Source organism: Galeopterus variegatus, unplaced genomic scaffold (genome assembly GCF_000696425.1).
Source record: "Galeopterus variegatus unplaced genomic scaffold, G_variegatus-3.0.2 Scaffold2582, whole genome shotgun sequence".
Taxonomy (NCBI): domain Eukaryota; kingdom Metazoa; phylum Chordata; class Mammalia; order Dermoptera; family Cynocephalidae; genus Galeopterus; species Galeopterus variegatus.
Genome location: NW_007728693.1, coordinates 265,886 through 280,509, shown reverse-complemented (window position 1 = coordinate 280,509; position 14,624 = coordinate 265,886). Strand labels below are relative to the sequence as shown.

At 52.4% G+C, this 14,624-nt stretch overlaps 1 protein-coding gene across 1 annotated transcript in view; it reads left to right on the top strand.

The window, feature by feature from the left end:
* The first annotated feature begins 4,996 nt into the window (after nucleotides 1-4,996).
* The window catches only part of PTPRE (protein tyrosine phosphatase, receptor type, E), a 34,139-nt gene continuing 24,511 nt past the window's right edge, over nucleotides 4,997-14,624 (top strand). The window contains exons 1-4 of the mRNA XM_008582354.1: nucleotides 4,997-5,102; nucleotides 5,182-5,255; nucleotides 6,922-7,058; nucleotides 12,375-12,465. Of these exons, the coding sequence (XP_008580576.1) occupies nucleotides 5,068-5,102; nucleotides 5,182-5,255; nucleotides 6,922-7,058; nucleotides 12,375-12,465 (337 nt within the window). The 5' untranslated portion in view covers nucleotides 4,997-5,067. The remainder of the gene's footprint in view (nucleotides 5,103-5,181; nucleotides 5,256-6,921; nucleotides 7,059-12,374; nucleotides 12,466-14,624) is intronic.

Genomic DNA, 14,624 nt, shown 5'->3' with positions numbered 1-14,624 from the left:
TTACAAGAGCCAAGATATGGAATCAACCTAAGTGTCCATCAGCAGATGAGTGGATAGAGAAACTGGTATATGCACATGACGGAATACTATTTAGCCATGAAAAAGAATGAAATCCTATAATTCACGGCAACATGGATTAGCCTGGAGGACATTATGTTAAGTGACATGATTGCAGCACAGAAAGACAAATACGATGTGTGCTCACTCATGTGTGGAGCTTAAAAAAGTTGATCTCATAGAAGCAGAGAAGAGAGTAGTGGTTACCATAGGCTAAGGAGGACAGAGGACAGGGGGACATGGAGAGAAATTGTTTAATAGGTACAAAAGTACAGCTAGATGGGAGGGGTAAATGGTGGTGTTCTATAGCGCTGCAGGTGACTAGAGTTAACAGTAATGCATCGCATATGTTCCAGTAGCTAGAAGAGAGGCTTTTCAATGTTCCCAACACAAAGAAATGATGCGTGTGTGAGGCGACGGATATGCTAATTACCCTGACGTGATCTTTACATATTGTATACATGTATCGAAATATCAAACATAAATACATACAGTTATTATGTGTCAGTTAAAACAATAATTTTAAAAAGGAAGGTGAGGGCAGATACACGGAGGTATATTGTTCTATTCTCTCACCTCTTTTGTATTTTAAAAATTTAAAAAGGAGAAAGGAAAAGAGTGCACTGATACACGTGACATGTCGAACCTCAGAGACACGCTCGGAGAAAGAGGCCAGACCCAGGAGACCACACGCCACACGATTCCACTGATATGCGATGTCCACAGTGGGCAAGTCCATGGGGTGACAAAGTAGATTAGTGGCTGCCTGGGGTGGGGGTCGAGTGGGGGGGTGACCGCAGACCAGCCGGGGGGGTCTAATCAGGTCCGTCTTTTTGTTCTATTCAGGCCCCCCCCACCTGCCTTACTCAGTCCACCTGGTCAGGTGTTCCTCTCATCCCAAACACCCTGAGTCATGTTTGACCAAATGGCTGGGCGACTGGCACATAAAATTAGGCCTCATGCTCGCTCACAGCAAGCCTTAGAGAACACAACAGTTGCCACCTCCTTCCAGATAAAGCTTATCAGAAAAAGCAGTTAGAAGTTGGTACAATGCAGGCTGGGTCAAGGGTTCACTCCTCACCCAGCTCAAGGGTTTTGCATGATTTCTTAACCCTGGACAAACATCTTACAAATGTGCCGCCAGCCCCAAGGGGAAGGAAGGAGTGAAGCTCTGTCGCTGACACACGTCCCAGGTGGGACAGCAGTGCTACGTGTCCACTCATCTTCTTCCTCGTCATATTAAACCCCAGAGAAACCCAACACCACAAAACAGAAAGACAGAAGATGCCGGCAGACATAAGCGCATCATCACGCTGTCCTCTTTGCGTGCTGGCCCCCAGTGCCTGTCATTGGCAGTGTGCCCTTGCACTGCAATGGACATTCCAGACCTCCCCTGAGGACGGTAAGTCCCTATGCCAGGCAGAGAGGAGCTGGCCTCTGCTGGCCGATGCCCAACACCTGCAGGAATGTTCAAGAAATATTTCAACCTGCAGTCCCGACCTGTCTGCCCAGCACTCATCAACTGGCCATTTGGAACACCTGGCAAACTGCCCGGATGTACCTGCTCACATCCAGGAGCCATAAAGGCAGAGCATCTGTCTGCCCAGAGGTGGGAAGACTCTGCCGGAGCTCTGCGGACACCCACAGGAGTCACAGTCAGCGTCCTCCGAATGATGTCACACTTCACGCCTGGGGCTTCTCAGTTTATTTGGAAACAAAATTATTGGCTCATAATATTGCCATGGTCATGGGATGTTGCTTTCAGGAAGAAAGGACCGTCATGTGATCTCAGCAGCCAGAACAGAACCAAATGTGAAACTCGCACCTCAGCACGGCTTCTGCTGGGGCCTTGCCACGAGCCAGAGTGAAACAGGCCCGGGTTAGGAGGTGCAGATGGGCTCCTTTGGCCTCAAATTCTGGAGGGAAATCTGACCCTGTGAAGTGCTCTATAAGATGTCATGTGATCCCTGAGAAGAGTAGGAGGCATCATTTGAGATGGTAACACGTTACCACAATGTGTCAAAATAACAGGAAATTGTTTTGTTTTCTCATTGAACACAATGTATTCAGTATTCATCAAGACACTCTTTTTTACAAGGAATTGGAGGTAAATATTTACAAATTATATAGCACAATATGATTATCCATATTATAGGAAGAATTTCTAAAAAATAATATGCGAAAGAACATAGGAGGAAAACAGGTAAAGAATATGACCTGGCAAAATACAAGTATCTAATTAATTATATGTCACTAATCATGAAAAGAGATTCAACTCTCTAGAAATTAGAGAAATGCAAATTAAAATGACATTATTAAAATAGAACGTGACTCTGGACCTTCTTCTCAGATGCGTTCCTGACTCCCTGCCTGTGGCGCATTGGTGTCCAGGGGACACAGCCCAGCCTGCAGAGGTGCTTTTTTTGTTGTTTTTTGGCCCACACTGTTTTTCAAATTTGTATTTAAATTGGATTACATACCAATATTTAAAAGACAGAACATTTTTACATAGAAGTATAGATTGGAACATCGGAAGCACTGGGCACTCTGGGCCTGCCTTCCGCTTGGCCCCACTGGACTGGAGCTGAGATGTGCCACCCCTGCAGCCAGGACGTGGACTCCCCAGTTTCCAGGTCCCCACCAGGCCTGCCCATCCCCTGATGTACCTTTCCAACCCTGGGAGACTTCAGAGTTTGTGATCTTGATCTCTGCCCTCCAGAGCAGAGGCGGCTGCTGACAAATGGCAGAAATAGAGCAGGGGAACCCACTGGCCCCTGTGATCCACCACTTCTGCCCACGTGTATGGCCCCTCTGGGGCTCAGGTCTAATTGCAGCCTTCACTCCAGGCTGGACCCTCAAGCCTCCTGACAAGCTGGCCAGTTTAGTCACCACCTACGCAGAGGCTGAGCCCAGAGCCTGACCTCTGTGCGATGCAGAAGTGGGGAGTTTCACCACACCCCAGGAGAGGAGAGCAGGGAGGGGGAGGGGTGCAGCCAGGTCAGGGATGCTTGGAGCAGCCAGGCCTTCTGCGGGGCTGGGCTCAGCTTGCCCCTTAGTTCCAGGCATCTCCCCTGTCAGCGCCTGGGCTTGAGTTTACTCCTAGGCCCTGGCAGGGTGGGGAAGGGGTACTCTCTGGAGCTGTGGGCATGGAAGCCTAAGGCCAGGTCACCCTCTCCCCAGCCCCCACCCCCCAGATAAGTTCTGCAGTGGGCAGGTCAGGGTTGGAGGGGAGAAACCAGGCAGACGCTCTCAGTGGCTCAGCCTGTTGTCAACCTGACCCTGCCTGAGGTGGGGCGACCCCTCTGAGCTGGAGTCTTAGGCACCCGGCCATGAGAGCTGCAGAAGAAGGGGAAGGCCATGTTCTTGGCTGCTAAGTGCTGCTGGGCAGATAGGAAGGCACTGGTGCCACCTGGAAGGAGGGTGCTCAGTAGGAGCCCACTGTCTGGCAGGGGCCACCTCCTCCTCAGGGATTGGCTGTGTCTTCAGTGCACTTCTACATCCAATGGTCACTCAAGTTGGTAAAATTTCATTATTTATTAGAAATATGTGCATTTACCACTTACAGGGTGCCAGGGCCAATGGGAAGCCCTGGAGGTGGAGAATGGCCCAGCCCCTGCCCCTGGGAACCTACAACTCGGGGGCAAAGCAGAGGCCAGGTAGCCACAGCCTGCAGAATACACACGGGGGTGTGAGGTGGTGGGAAGATGCCTGGGAGGAAGTGAACAGAGCCCCCCAAGCTCTGGGGCGGTGGGTGGTACCTGTGAACCCAGAGGGATGTTGCCTTCCAGGGGCTCCCACGGGAACAGGAGAGTGAAGGCAGTTGCCCCAGAGCCTGTGCACTCCTGGCAGGTGAGGTCTGGCTTCAAGGCACACAGAGCCCCTCTGGATCCACAGGAGAGGAGCCAAATGGGATTCCTGGAGGAGGGGGGCCTTGAAGAGCTGGCACATTTTGGTGAGGAGGGGGCAGCATGGCAAGGTGGGGAGGAGCAGGAACAAAGCGAGACATCAGGGGAGTGCCCGTCAGAAGTTGGCCTTAAGGGTGGAGGCAGGTCCCCCTGCCACAGGCTGCTGTGCTGGGCCCAGGGCTGTGTGTCTTGCTCTGGTTGAGGACCGTCAGCCTGGCAGGTGTGAAGGACAAACAAAGAGCAGGGGCAGTGCCTGGTGACAGGCTTTCCACATGGTCCTGGGAAGGTTCCTGACACTCAGCCTCTGGCAGGTGGAACAGGGAGCACGAAGCTCGGGAACGTCCAGTCACGGTGTGCCTGGCCCACAAGGCCTGCTCCCAGCTGAGGGCCAGGCAGCTTCCCTGTGCTTCGAGCACCTGCCCAAGCCAGTCGGCCCTGGGAGCTGAGTTGCCATGAGCCAGGCTCCCAGCGCCATGCTGGGACAGAACAGGTGCATTGGCTCCTCTGGTCAGGGGCAGAGGCAGGCACCCTGGGGGCTCAGAGAAACAGGCAGCCAGGCCAAGCACAGGCCACCTGAGGGTCTGCGAACTTACTCCTGCCGTGCTCTCACGCGGGCACCTTGGACACTCCTCAGGCCCGGTTTCTTTCTCAGTGTCCCCAGCAACAACAGAAGCTGCCCACGTGTTACATCCCAGGGCCTTTGTGGACACGGTGGCCCTGGATGGTGGAACCACTCTGCAAACTATAAAGTGGAGTGCTGGTGCCCAAGAGGAAGGGCTGATGGAGGGGAGCTGCCTTGCAGGCTGTAAAGGGCAGTCCTCACCGCTGTCACCGGGCCTCCTTCCTGGTGCCCTGACAGGCTGCTCTGCCTCCCCCCCCCGCAGGCCCTCCGGAGCCCGGCGCCCCCCAGCCGCTGCTCATCTGGCTGCTGCTGCCCCTGCTGCTGCTCCTGCTCTTCCTCCTCCTCGCCGCCTACTTGTGCAGGTAGGAGTGTCCCGGGGCGCCGACGTGCCCCAACCAGCTCGGAGGAGGAAATGAGCCCTGGCCAGGCTGCAGGCGTGGGCCTCGCAGATCGCAGGCGGCCCGGCCTTAGCTCGGCTCAGCCATGAGCAGCAGAAAGAGCTTTTCCCGGCTCACCTGGTGGGTATTACTGTGCCGGGGGCTCTTGGCTCTTTGGAAACCTAGATGTGCTGACACCTAACGCGTCTTGTGTCCTAAGGTTCCGGAAGCAGAGGAAAGCTGTAGTCAGCGCTAACGACAAGAAGATGCCCAACGGGATCTTGGAAGAGCAAGGTACAGAAACGCCTGTCCCCGGCCGGGGCTGGGGAGAGCATGTGTCCTTTCTTACCAGGTGGAGGGGTGTTTCCTTTTTTTAAAATATCAAGTAAATCGTAAATTCCTTCACCTTTTCAACTTTGATCTTACTGTACCTGGTATTATGCTGTCATTTATTTATAACTGTAGAATTTCACTGTTTCAAACTTTACAAGGATCATTTTTCTCTCTGGTGTGACACAGATGTTTGAGAAGTTCTAGTTTGTGGCTTTTTGGAAGAGATTGTTCATATCCTGTCGTTTTCACGGGGTTTCGACATAGAACGTTTTTTAATAAGGCCTGTAAAATCGTTCTAAGATAACCCTGGTTCATTGTCTAAAGGGCTCGATGGAAACTGGGCTGTTTCAGGGTCAGGCTGAAGAAGGGGGCTGCTCTGCTAGAGCGTTTAACACTGATGGAGGCCTTTGAGATCCCAAGTTGAGTTTCTAACGTAGATGCTACTTACCAAGGCACATTGTTTTTCTATGCACACATTGAGATGACCGAGAAACTAATATAAAGCAGAGGCCTTTAAAAATATTGGCCCACACCGCTGACTACAACTTCCTGTGGTCAGCTTTCTACCCCATTGTGCCAGGGTTTGGGGGGGACACACATGCTGTCAGACTTCAAATGGAATTTTGAAACCAACCCGAGATAATAAAAAGGATATCGGCAACAAAAGACCTAGAGAGGTGCAGGAGGGCAGGTTCGCAGCACTGGGGGACCCGCAACCCTCGGTAGGTGGGAACCTGGCCCGGTGCCAGCTTGCTGCCCTGTGCCTGCCCTTCCCCCTGCCCTGCACATTTCAGCTGATGGGAAGGAAGAGGGTGAGGCTGGGAGTAGCGGAGAAGCCCAGCGCACTCTCAGATCCGTTCCTGTCTGTCTCCTGGAGCAGTGAGCCTTGGGGGAGTTCTCGGCTGGGCTTCAGCAGGGCTCTGCAGGTGGGGACAGGCCCTTCTGCGAGTGTGACAGCTGCATTATCATGTTGACTTTGTCAATGTCAGCTCATTCCCCAGGAAGAAGTGCAGGCTCGTGACTTCTCTTCTTGCCCCTCACTCTGAACTTACAGATGCTCCCTTCAGCCCGCCCTTCTTTCCAGTGCCCTTCCCCCTGCCCACCCACCCACCCCACATAAGGATGGTTTTCGCTTATTTCCCTTGGAGCCTATGGGGTGTGAGGAACCAGGAGTATTTGTTACAAAGAGGAGAAGGCTGAGGGAGACTCATATCCTAAAGGATTTCCAGCCCGTTCCAAGATTACACCGAGAAGCCTGTAATTATTCTTCTCTGTTTCTAAACCTGGAAACCTGAGCCAGAGTGTGAAGCCACCTTAAACGCTTTGCAGAGGCTCAAGGGCTGCAGGCAAGGAGAGGCGGGTGGGCAGGCGGATGAGTGAGCTGGCAGGGGACCGGGCGTCCATGCGGGGTGAGAGCAGGTGGCACTGCACGGAGGGGTGCCCATCACTTCGAGAGGGCGTGGCTGCGTCTTGGGAAGAAGCAGACGTTTGGATTCAGTCGCTCAGGGCCCCCCTTAGCCCTGGGATACAGGATTTGAGAGGAGCCTCGCTCCAGCCATGTCATTTCTTCAGGAATGGTGTCCGGGAGTGTGGCTAAAGGACGTCCACGTTTCTTTTGATCCCACAGAGCAGCAAAGAGTGATGCTGCTCAGCAGGTCCCCCTCGGGGCCCAAGAAGTACTTTCCCATCCCCGTGGAGCACCTGGAGGAGGAGCTGCGCGTCAGGTCGGCTGATGACTGCAAGCAGTTCCGCGAGGAGTTCAACGTGAGTGCGGGAGGGCCCTGTCCTCGTGTCACGTAGTAGAGACCCGTGCAGCACGGTGTCACGTCGTCGTGTGGGATCAGTTATCCCAAAGACGCAAACACCTGTGTCGATGATGATGCTGTTGTCCCAAAAGTGGGGCTGAGGGAACCTGGTTTCTGGGGCAGTGCCCTTCGCGAATGCTCCTTCCTCATCTCTGAGACGGTGGAGTTGGAGGCTCCTGAAGCCTCCTTCCAGCTCGAACGCTGTAAATGCCCTGTTCTAATATCAATGTGACACACACAGTAATCCCCATCCCGTGGAGGTCCAGGGCCCGAGCACGTGCAGTGTGAGAATTGCACACTGGAGCAGTGGAGCCCCTGGACCATCCTTTTGCAGCTCTTAGAGCTCGAGTGTCCGATTGGGGTAGGAAATGTCCCTCTTCTGAGCCACTGTCAAGCAGTCATGGGGACTGCCCTGAGGGGACACAGGTCTGCTCTGCCTGTGGAAGTAAGCACGAGTCTCTGCGTTTCATCCTGCCACTGCTGTTTGAGATGAATTACGTCCATAGCCTTAGCAGTGGCAGCAGCTAACTTCAGGGGACGCACGTGACTAAGTGGCACTGTCCCTGTTGCAGCAAACTCATTCTCTTAACTCTCAGCATAAATTGCAGATGTAAATTATCGACACCTCCCCTTGTGTTGTTACTTTTTTATTGAATGTCCTGTGGATTTTGGATCCGCTGTTAGAGGGTACTTCAAAAAGTTCATGGAGAGATCCATATTATATTTCAGTTCTATTTTTCCGTGAACTTTTTGACATGCCCTCGTATGCATCTAGGTAGAGAGATAGACAGACAGATAGATATAATGACATATGATAGATGGAGGGAAGGAGGAAGGGAAGGACGGACAGACAGACAGACACTGAGAAGAGATGTCTTGGATTTCATTATTCAGTGTTTGTTCCCTGATCGTGTTCTGAGTTGGGGTTTGTGCATTTTCACCTTCCTGTGTGCCTGCTTGCTGAGGGTCGAGCTGAGAGAGGATGGGTTTCCAGTGGGATTGCTGACTCCTCCTGACCCCGGCACATCAGTTAACCTCCTCGAAGCTGCCATCGATGAAGGGGGTGGGCCTGGGCCTGTCTTAATTCTCTCTCCTTTCCAATGTGTGGCTCTGACAACAGATTCTGTAGACAGCAAAGTGTCGTGCGATTGTCACACCTGAAGACCCCATGGACTCTCCTGCAGACATATGACTTTTCACACACAAACAATCTGTGAGGTCACGGCAAGGTGACGGCACACTTAAACTATACTTTGCTTATTTTTTATATTACTTTTTTTTCTACTTTTTGGCGTCTGGATTGTTCAGGGATCCGAACCTCTGACCTTGGTGTTATCAACACCACGCTCTAACCAACTGAGCTAACTGCGTAGTCTCCTTTGCTTATTTTTTATTACAAGCCTCATCTGCTTTATCTTGCTTCCCTTTTATTGTTTCCAAATGTGTCCCCTGCTTTTCTTTCTTTTTGAGAAATGAGGTCATATTGAAAGACAGCTCCAAGCACCATTGTTTTGCAATCTCTCAGCCTGACAAGAGAAGTTAATTCTCCATTTTCAAAATAACTAATCAAGTTTGCAGCTAGAATATTCCCACCCACCCCCCTTCTCGTCCCATTCCCCTTGCACTTTAGTTTCTCCATGTGGAGGGCAGCTGGTGGCTGGGCTTGCTGGTGGAGGCTCTGAGTCAGAGGCAGCTGGCTTTGCCAGTCTCTCAACAGTGGGGCAACTCCCCGGAGAGGGCCAGGAATGGGGTGAGAAGGGTGAGGCTCTTGCCCCAGGCACAAAATTTAAGAGGGCACCAAAAAGCTCAGTAGTCAGGATAAATCATATTTTAATGCAACCTTTAAAAATATCAAAATGTTTGCACACAGTCCTCGGGGAACAGAATTGCACAATGCTCGATGAAGACAGGGTTGACCTGACATTTTTCCTGTTGCCCTGGGCTCCCATGCAGCTCGTCACCTCACTGATTCTGTCGTTACCTAAGAGTTTGATTTTTAGTCATCATGGATTCTGTGCATTAATTCAGATTTTTTAAAAAATATATTGCATTCGAATATTACTTCCTGAGTTTTTTGGTATCCCTTTAAAGTTTGCAAGGGCTTGCTCAGCTGAACATGCAGTCCACCTGCCCAGCGGTGGGTGTGTGGAGAGATGGTGCAGGGAAGAGCCCTGGAACTGGAGTCCAGGGGGTCCTGCCTGGGGGGGACCCTGTGGGAGCTGCTTGTTTACTGTTCTCTCAGTTGAGGCTCTGGTTGTGTCCTAAGGCCACATCCATCCATGCAGCACCACCCTTGCAGGAGCATGGGTGCCTGTGTGGCCAGCCCACTCCTGGGCCCTGAGATGGACATGCTGAGCTCGGCTCTTGCACCCCTTCTTTCTCTCTTCCTACCCGCGGCTCTGAACTCCTCTCCCAGATGTCACGAGAGGGACCCAGATGAGGCTCAAAGTGGTCACACCAGTTGAGTTTGGACATTTGTGGTTGACGATCCAAAGCTCAGGCCAATGTAATGAGGATAAAAAGGGTTTGGTATTGGGGTCAGCACATTGGGGTGAAGGCAGGAGTCAGCCTGTCTGAGTGTGTGTTCCAGCTGGAGGGCTTGGGTAATTTACTTCCCCCCGCCTCCGTTTCTCACTCTTTGAAATGGGAGTGCTCCCTGCCCCCATTGGATTGTGGTAACATGTAGATGAGTCCTTACCAGTGACCTCTGCAGTCTCCACCCTGCAATGGTAGATGGTGTCTTCCCCGGCCCCGATTAAACCCTGTCAAGTGAATGACACTAGGCCAAGTGACAGTCCCTCTCCATGTAGGATCTTCCAAGCCTCCATCCCAGCAAGTTATTTCAAGCCAAGTGCATGGGGCCAACTCAAATAAATGCTTAGAAATGCACAGAGAGGTGTCACCAGGAAAAGTTTCAGCACAATAAACAAACCAGAACCATCCTCTGGAGCTGGCTGGAACAGCTTGGGTCTCTTGCAGAACCACGGAGGGGAAGGGACGTGGCTCGGGTATTCATTGAAATGAAATGTCACCTCAAACAAATAAACAACACATCCTCCTTGGACAATTTACATAATTGGACAATCGATCATAAGGTATTTATCAACCAATTACTACATGCCAGGCTCAAAGAGGCACTGCAAGGCCCATCCAGTTACCATAGACCCTTCTGGCTGCTCCCTTATGTCCCCAGAGCCACTTGAGCAGCTTGGAGAGTTGAGTCCCCAAGTAGACTGACTTGGGCACTGGGGGTGTGCTGGGCCGAGTCCCTGCAGGGATGTGACTCTGTGTGCTTGGATCCGGGTGTGCGTGCGGTGCACAGAGCACCTCCCTCACCCTGTCTGACCCTCAGTGCAGGCCACCGAGCCCAGCAGTGCTGACCATCTCATGTTCCCAATCGTGGGTAGCTCCTGGGGTCACACAGCTAGGGGTGACAGAACCTGTCCCCCCTTGCCACTTAGACCCCTCTGGAGAGGCTTCTCAATTTCTTTTAATTTATTGTTTTTTAATAGACTTTATTTTTTGGAACAGTGTTTGGGATACAGAAAAATTTCACAGAAAGTGCAGCGTTCCCACATCTCCCATCTCTCCCCTGCAGGCGGTTCCTTGTTATTGATTGACATCTTGCATTGGTGGGCTGCATTTGTTACCACGGATGAGCCAGCAGTGATACAGTGTTACTAACTAAAGGTCACCGGTTAGGGCTTGTGTGTCCTCCTTTCTGTGGGCTTTGGCAACTACACAGAATAATGTATCCATCATCACAGAATCATGCCTCCTTTTTATTTCCAGCACTGGAGTCAAAAAGCTTTTTAGGGTAGAAAAAGAGAAGGCTGTAGAATGTTACCACAAATGCAATGTTTAGGTTAGGTTCAGAAGGTCAGTGTGAAGACAACTTTGAAGAAGAATTATAAATGCCAGGCTGGGTAGGTGCTGGTGGCTGAGGACGAAGCCAGGAACCACCCCACCAGGCTGGCCCCTCCACGCTGGCCCTGGTAGAGCCTCCACCTGTAGTCATGGGGTTTGGTGGCCCCAAAAGCAGAGGAAAGAGGGTGGCCTCTGGCGCCCTGCAGTGAGCACTGGCTGGCCAGGGCTGAGTCTGTGACTGAGAAGCTCCCTGCCCCGGAAGAGGGAGGTTGGGGTACGGGGGGTGGCAGGGCAGGCCCTGACTCACAGCATGGACAAGCCTAGGGCAGCGGGGCTTTGAGCTGAGGCTGCTCGGTGAGGGCTGTCCCACTCTCCCGGGCACTTACAGAGGGACACGCAATGCCCTCACTCTTTCCTGTGCTTGAAGGAATGAGCGCCCTCCCCTCCTTGTGGTTTGGTGCCGGCTGCAGGCCAGGCTGCCAGGCCCCCACCCAGGGCCTGCCCCTTGCTAGCCAGTGACCCTGGGCTAGTCTGCAACACCTTGTCTTGGCTTTCAGCTTCCTCATCCATAAAGTGGGGGTGATGCTAGTGTCACCGGATAATAGGTGAGTTGCAGAGGCTGGGGTAAGACAGCTGGAGCCAGCCAAGAATCAGAGGCAGGTGGCACTGAGTAGGAGAAAGAACGAGAAGTCAGGATGCCTCAGTTTACACCCCTGTGTGCCACTCCCCAGTTGCAGTGCCCTGGTGAAGTGATCCTTCACACCTCGGCGTCCTCATCTGAGAGAGAGGGCCGGTCGGGAGTATTGACCCCAGGACCTCGGTCATGCTCTGCTCAGTCCGTAAGACTGGGTGGGGCTGCAGAGTCGGCGTTGCTTGTGGGTCCCCAGGCCCTGCCGATGCTGCTGGTCCAGAGCACAACCAGAGTCTGAAGCAAGGTTGGGACTGCACCTGGGGTCTCTTCCCCCACCCGTTCTCTCCCCAGCATCACAATACTCATCCTTCAGCCCAGCCCCAAAGCCACACAGCCCTGCTCAGCCATCCACACCTTACTGCTCTGTCTCCTGGCTGGAGCTCTGTCCTGGTCAATCTGTACCTCCCCGTTCCCCTGCTCTGTGTCAGGACCTGGGTCCTGGGATCGGGTAGGGATGCATGGGCAAGCCCCTGCCTCATGCAGCTCAGGGTCTGGCTTATGGGACCATCGTTTTGCCCACACCTCTGTTGGCCCCAGTAGACAGCGCACTCTGAGGAAAGCCAGGGCCTATGTCTCATTCATCCTCTTCCCCGTACCTCATACGGGTGCGAGGCAGGGGCGGACAATGGACAGAAGATACTTTGCTTAGAGATGGGTTCTCTTAACTCCCCAGGGAAGCTGATGTCAGCACGCTGCTAACTGTACATTTTCTTCCAGTCGCTGCCATCTGGACACATACAAGGAACTTTTGAACTGGCAAATAAAGAAGAAAACAGAGAAAAAAACAGATATCCCAACATCCTTCCCAGTAAGGTTTTACTTTGCTTGCATGACCAATGGCATTTGCACTAACCTCAGCATGGCCTTGCAGCTCCCCTGACTGCGTCTGTCCGGAAAGCGTGATGTCCGCGGTGCTTGGACATCAAGGGCCCCTGTTTCAGGATAGCTGCTCAGCACTTGCACCAGGGACTCTAAAGTGTTCCCCTCTAGGTGCCTGTCTCCCAACACAGACTTTGGAACTTTTGTTGCTCATGGGTCTGGCTGCTAAGCCTGTGCTAGCTGTTGAGGCCTTGGGCCTCACACTAGGCCTGCTGGTGGCCCTGGGCATCTCCCCTTCCTCAGACTCAGTGTTCTTGGCCACAGCAGCAAGTGCCCAGAGTCCTTTGGGGTGCTGGACCAAGGACAGAAATGACACAATAAGAAACCTCGAGAGGGTTCTGACATCTTTAGCCCAGCCTATGTAAGAGAAGCTATGGTCTGTCCAATCTGTGGTCTCTGGGTCTTCAGGCACTTTCCAGAAATAGTTCTTTCCCATTTCACATGCATGAGTTTTAGATGTGGTTTTTACACAGCCCACCATGAGCCCATGATTCAACTGAAACTAGAGAAATTAGTCAAATAGTCCTTCATTCAACACACGTTTGTAGGCAGGCCCGGGGGGGACTGGTCAGGAGGCCGCTGCAGTGGATGTGCCACTGAGCTGTGAGGTGGGCTGGCTCCAGGGCTAGATTCTGAACACATTGTGAAGATTGAGTCACCAGGATTTGCTGCCAGATGGGGAATAGGAAGACCGTCGCAGGAGTTTAGGGTTCTTTAGAATAATTCATGTCAAATGCAAATCTGATATTTGGAAGTTATCAATTTTTAATTTAATTAATTACCTTATGCCTTGATTTGCCAAATGTACGCATTAAGGGCCTGCTCCACAACAAGCACTTTTCCAGGTTCCTTACCTGCTTTTCTCTCTTAATCACCAAGACTTTCTCTCTTAAAGGCAGTATTTACATTGTTAATTGAGAGCATTTAGGTGGGACCTCCGTGGCAGCAGAATCAATGGCCAGGTGTGGGAGTCACCTGCATCCAGCCCCTCCTCCCGGTTTGTGCAGGCCCGGGGTGGAGCCGCTGGGGATACACATGGGAGCCCCAACCTAGAGCAGGTGGAGCCTTCCTCCTGCAAGTCTTCTCCAAGCTGGATTCTCTGGCTTGTACTACGGAAGTAAATTGGCCTTTCCTTCAAGTGTGATAGTGTGGCAGGATGCTGAGCAGGCTTTTCCAGCTCCCTGTATAAGGTCTCTCCCCCACCTCCTGACCAGGGTGAGGGTCTGCCCCAGCTCCTCCCTGCCCATCCAGGGCTAGGGGATACCGCCAGACATGGCGTGTTTCACACAAGTGGGACGTTGGCTTAAATGGCATGTAGGCATTGTGTCCTGGAGAGGACCAATGGGTGGCATGTGGTGTCTGGCGTCAGGAAAACTAAAGGCTAAAGGAGAGGCACGTCTGATTAAACCAAGCAGTTGGTCAGAGGTGTCACTGGGACCCCTGCTGGGGGCCAGGGCTGCTGGGCTGGATCCTGGGACATCAGGGCAGGGGTGTCTCAAGGCTGCTCTCCAGACTCCCAGGGGGAGAGCCCCTGCTGTCATTCAGGTGGGAGTTAGGGTCAGCAGGGGAGACGCAGAAGAGAAGACCAAATCCCACAGCCCGGGACACCTTCCCTGCCTTTCCTGGCCTCACTAAGTTGACTGTAGATCTTTCATCAGATCTACAAGGGCCCCATGGGCTGGAAGCCCAGTCACGTGTGTGGCGCTGGGAAGCTCTGAGGACACGGGTCAAGGTACCATCTGTGTCTGGGAGGCTGGACTTTTGCCTATGGGAAGGCTCCATGGCCAATGGCAAATGAGTCGTCTTTTTCTGGAAAAATGCCAACAGCTGATAATTTTAGGAAATGTTTTGAAAGTGAAGTGTGACTTTTTCGAATAGAAAGACAGGAAGCTCTTAGAAACTGCAAGATTCTAAATCTAACCAGAAGGCTATTTTTTACCCTTCGCTTTTCTATAGCTGTCCTCAAAGCTTAGATCAGTCCAAATTATTTTCAACTGGCATTATACGTGTTCAGTCAGAGCTATTTCTGCCTCGGTTGTCAGCCCCTGAGCAGAAGGGTCTCACGGCGAAGTCTGCATGGCTGTAAGT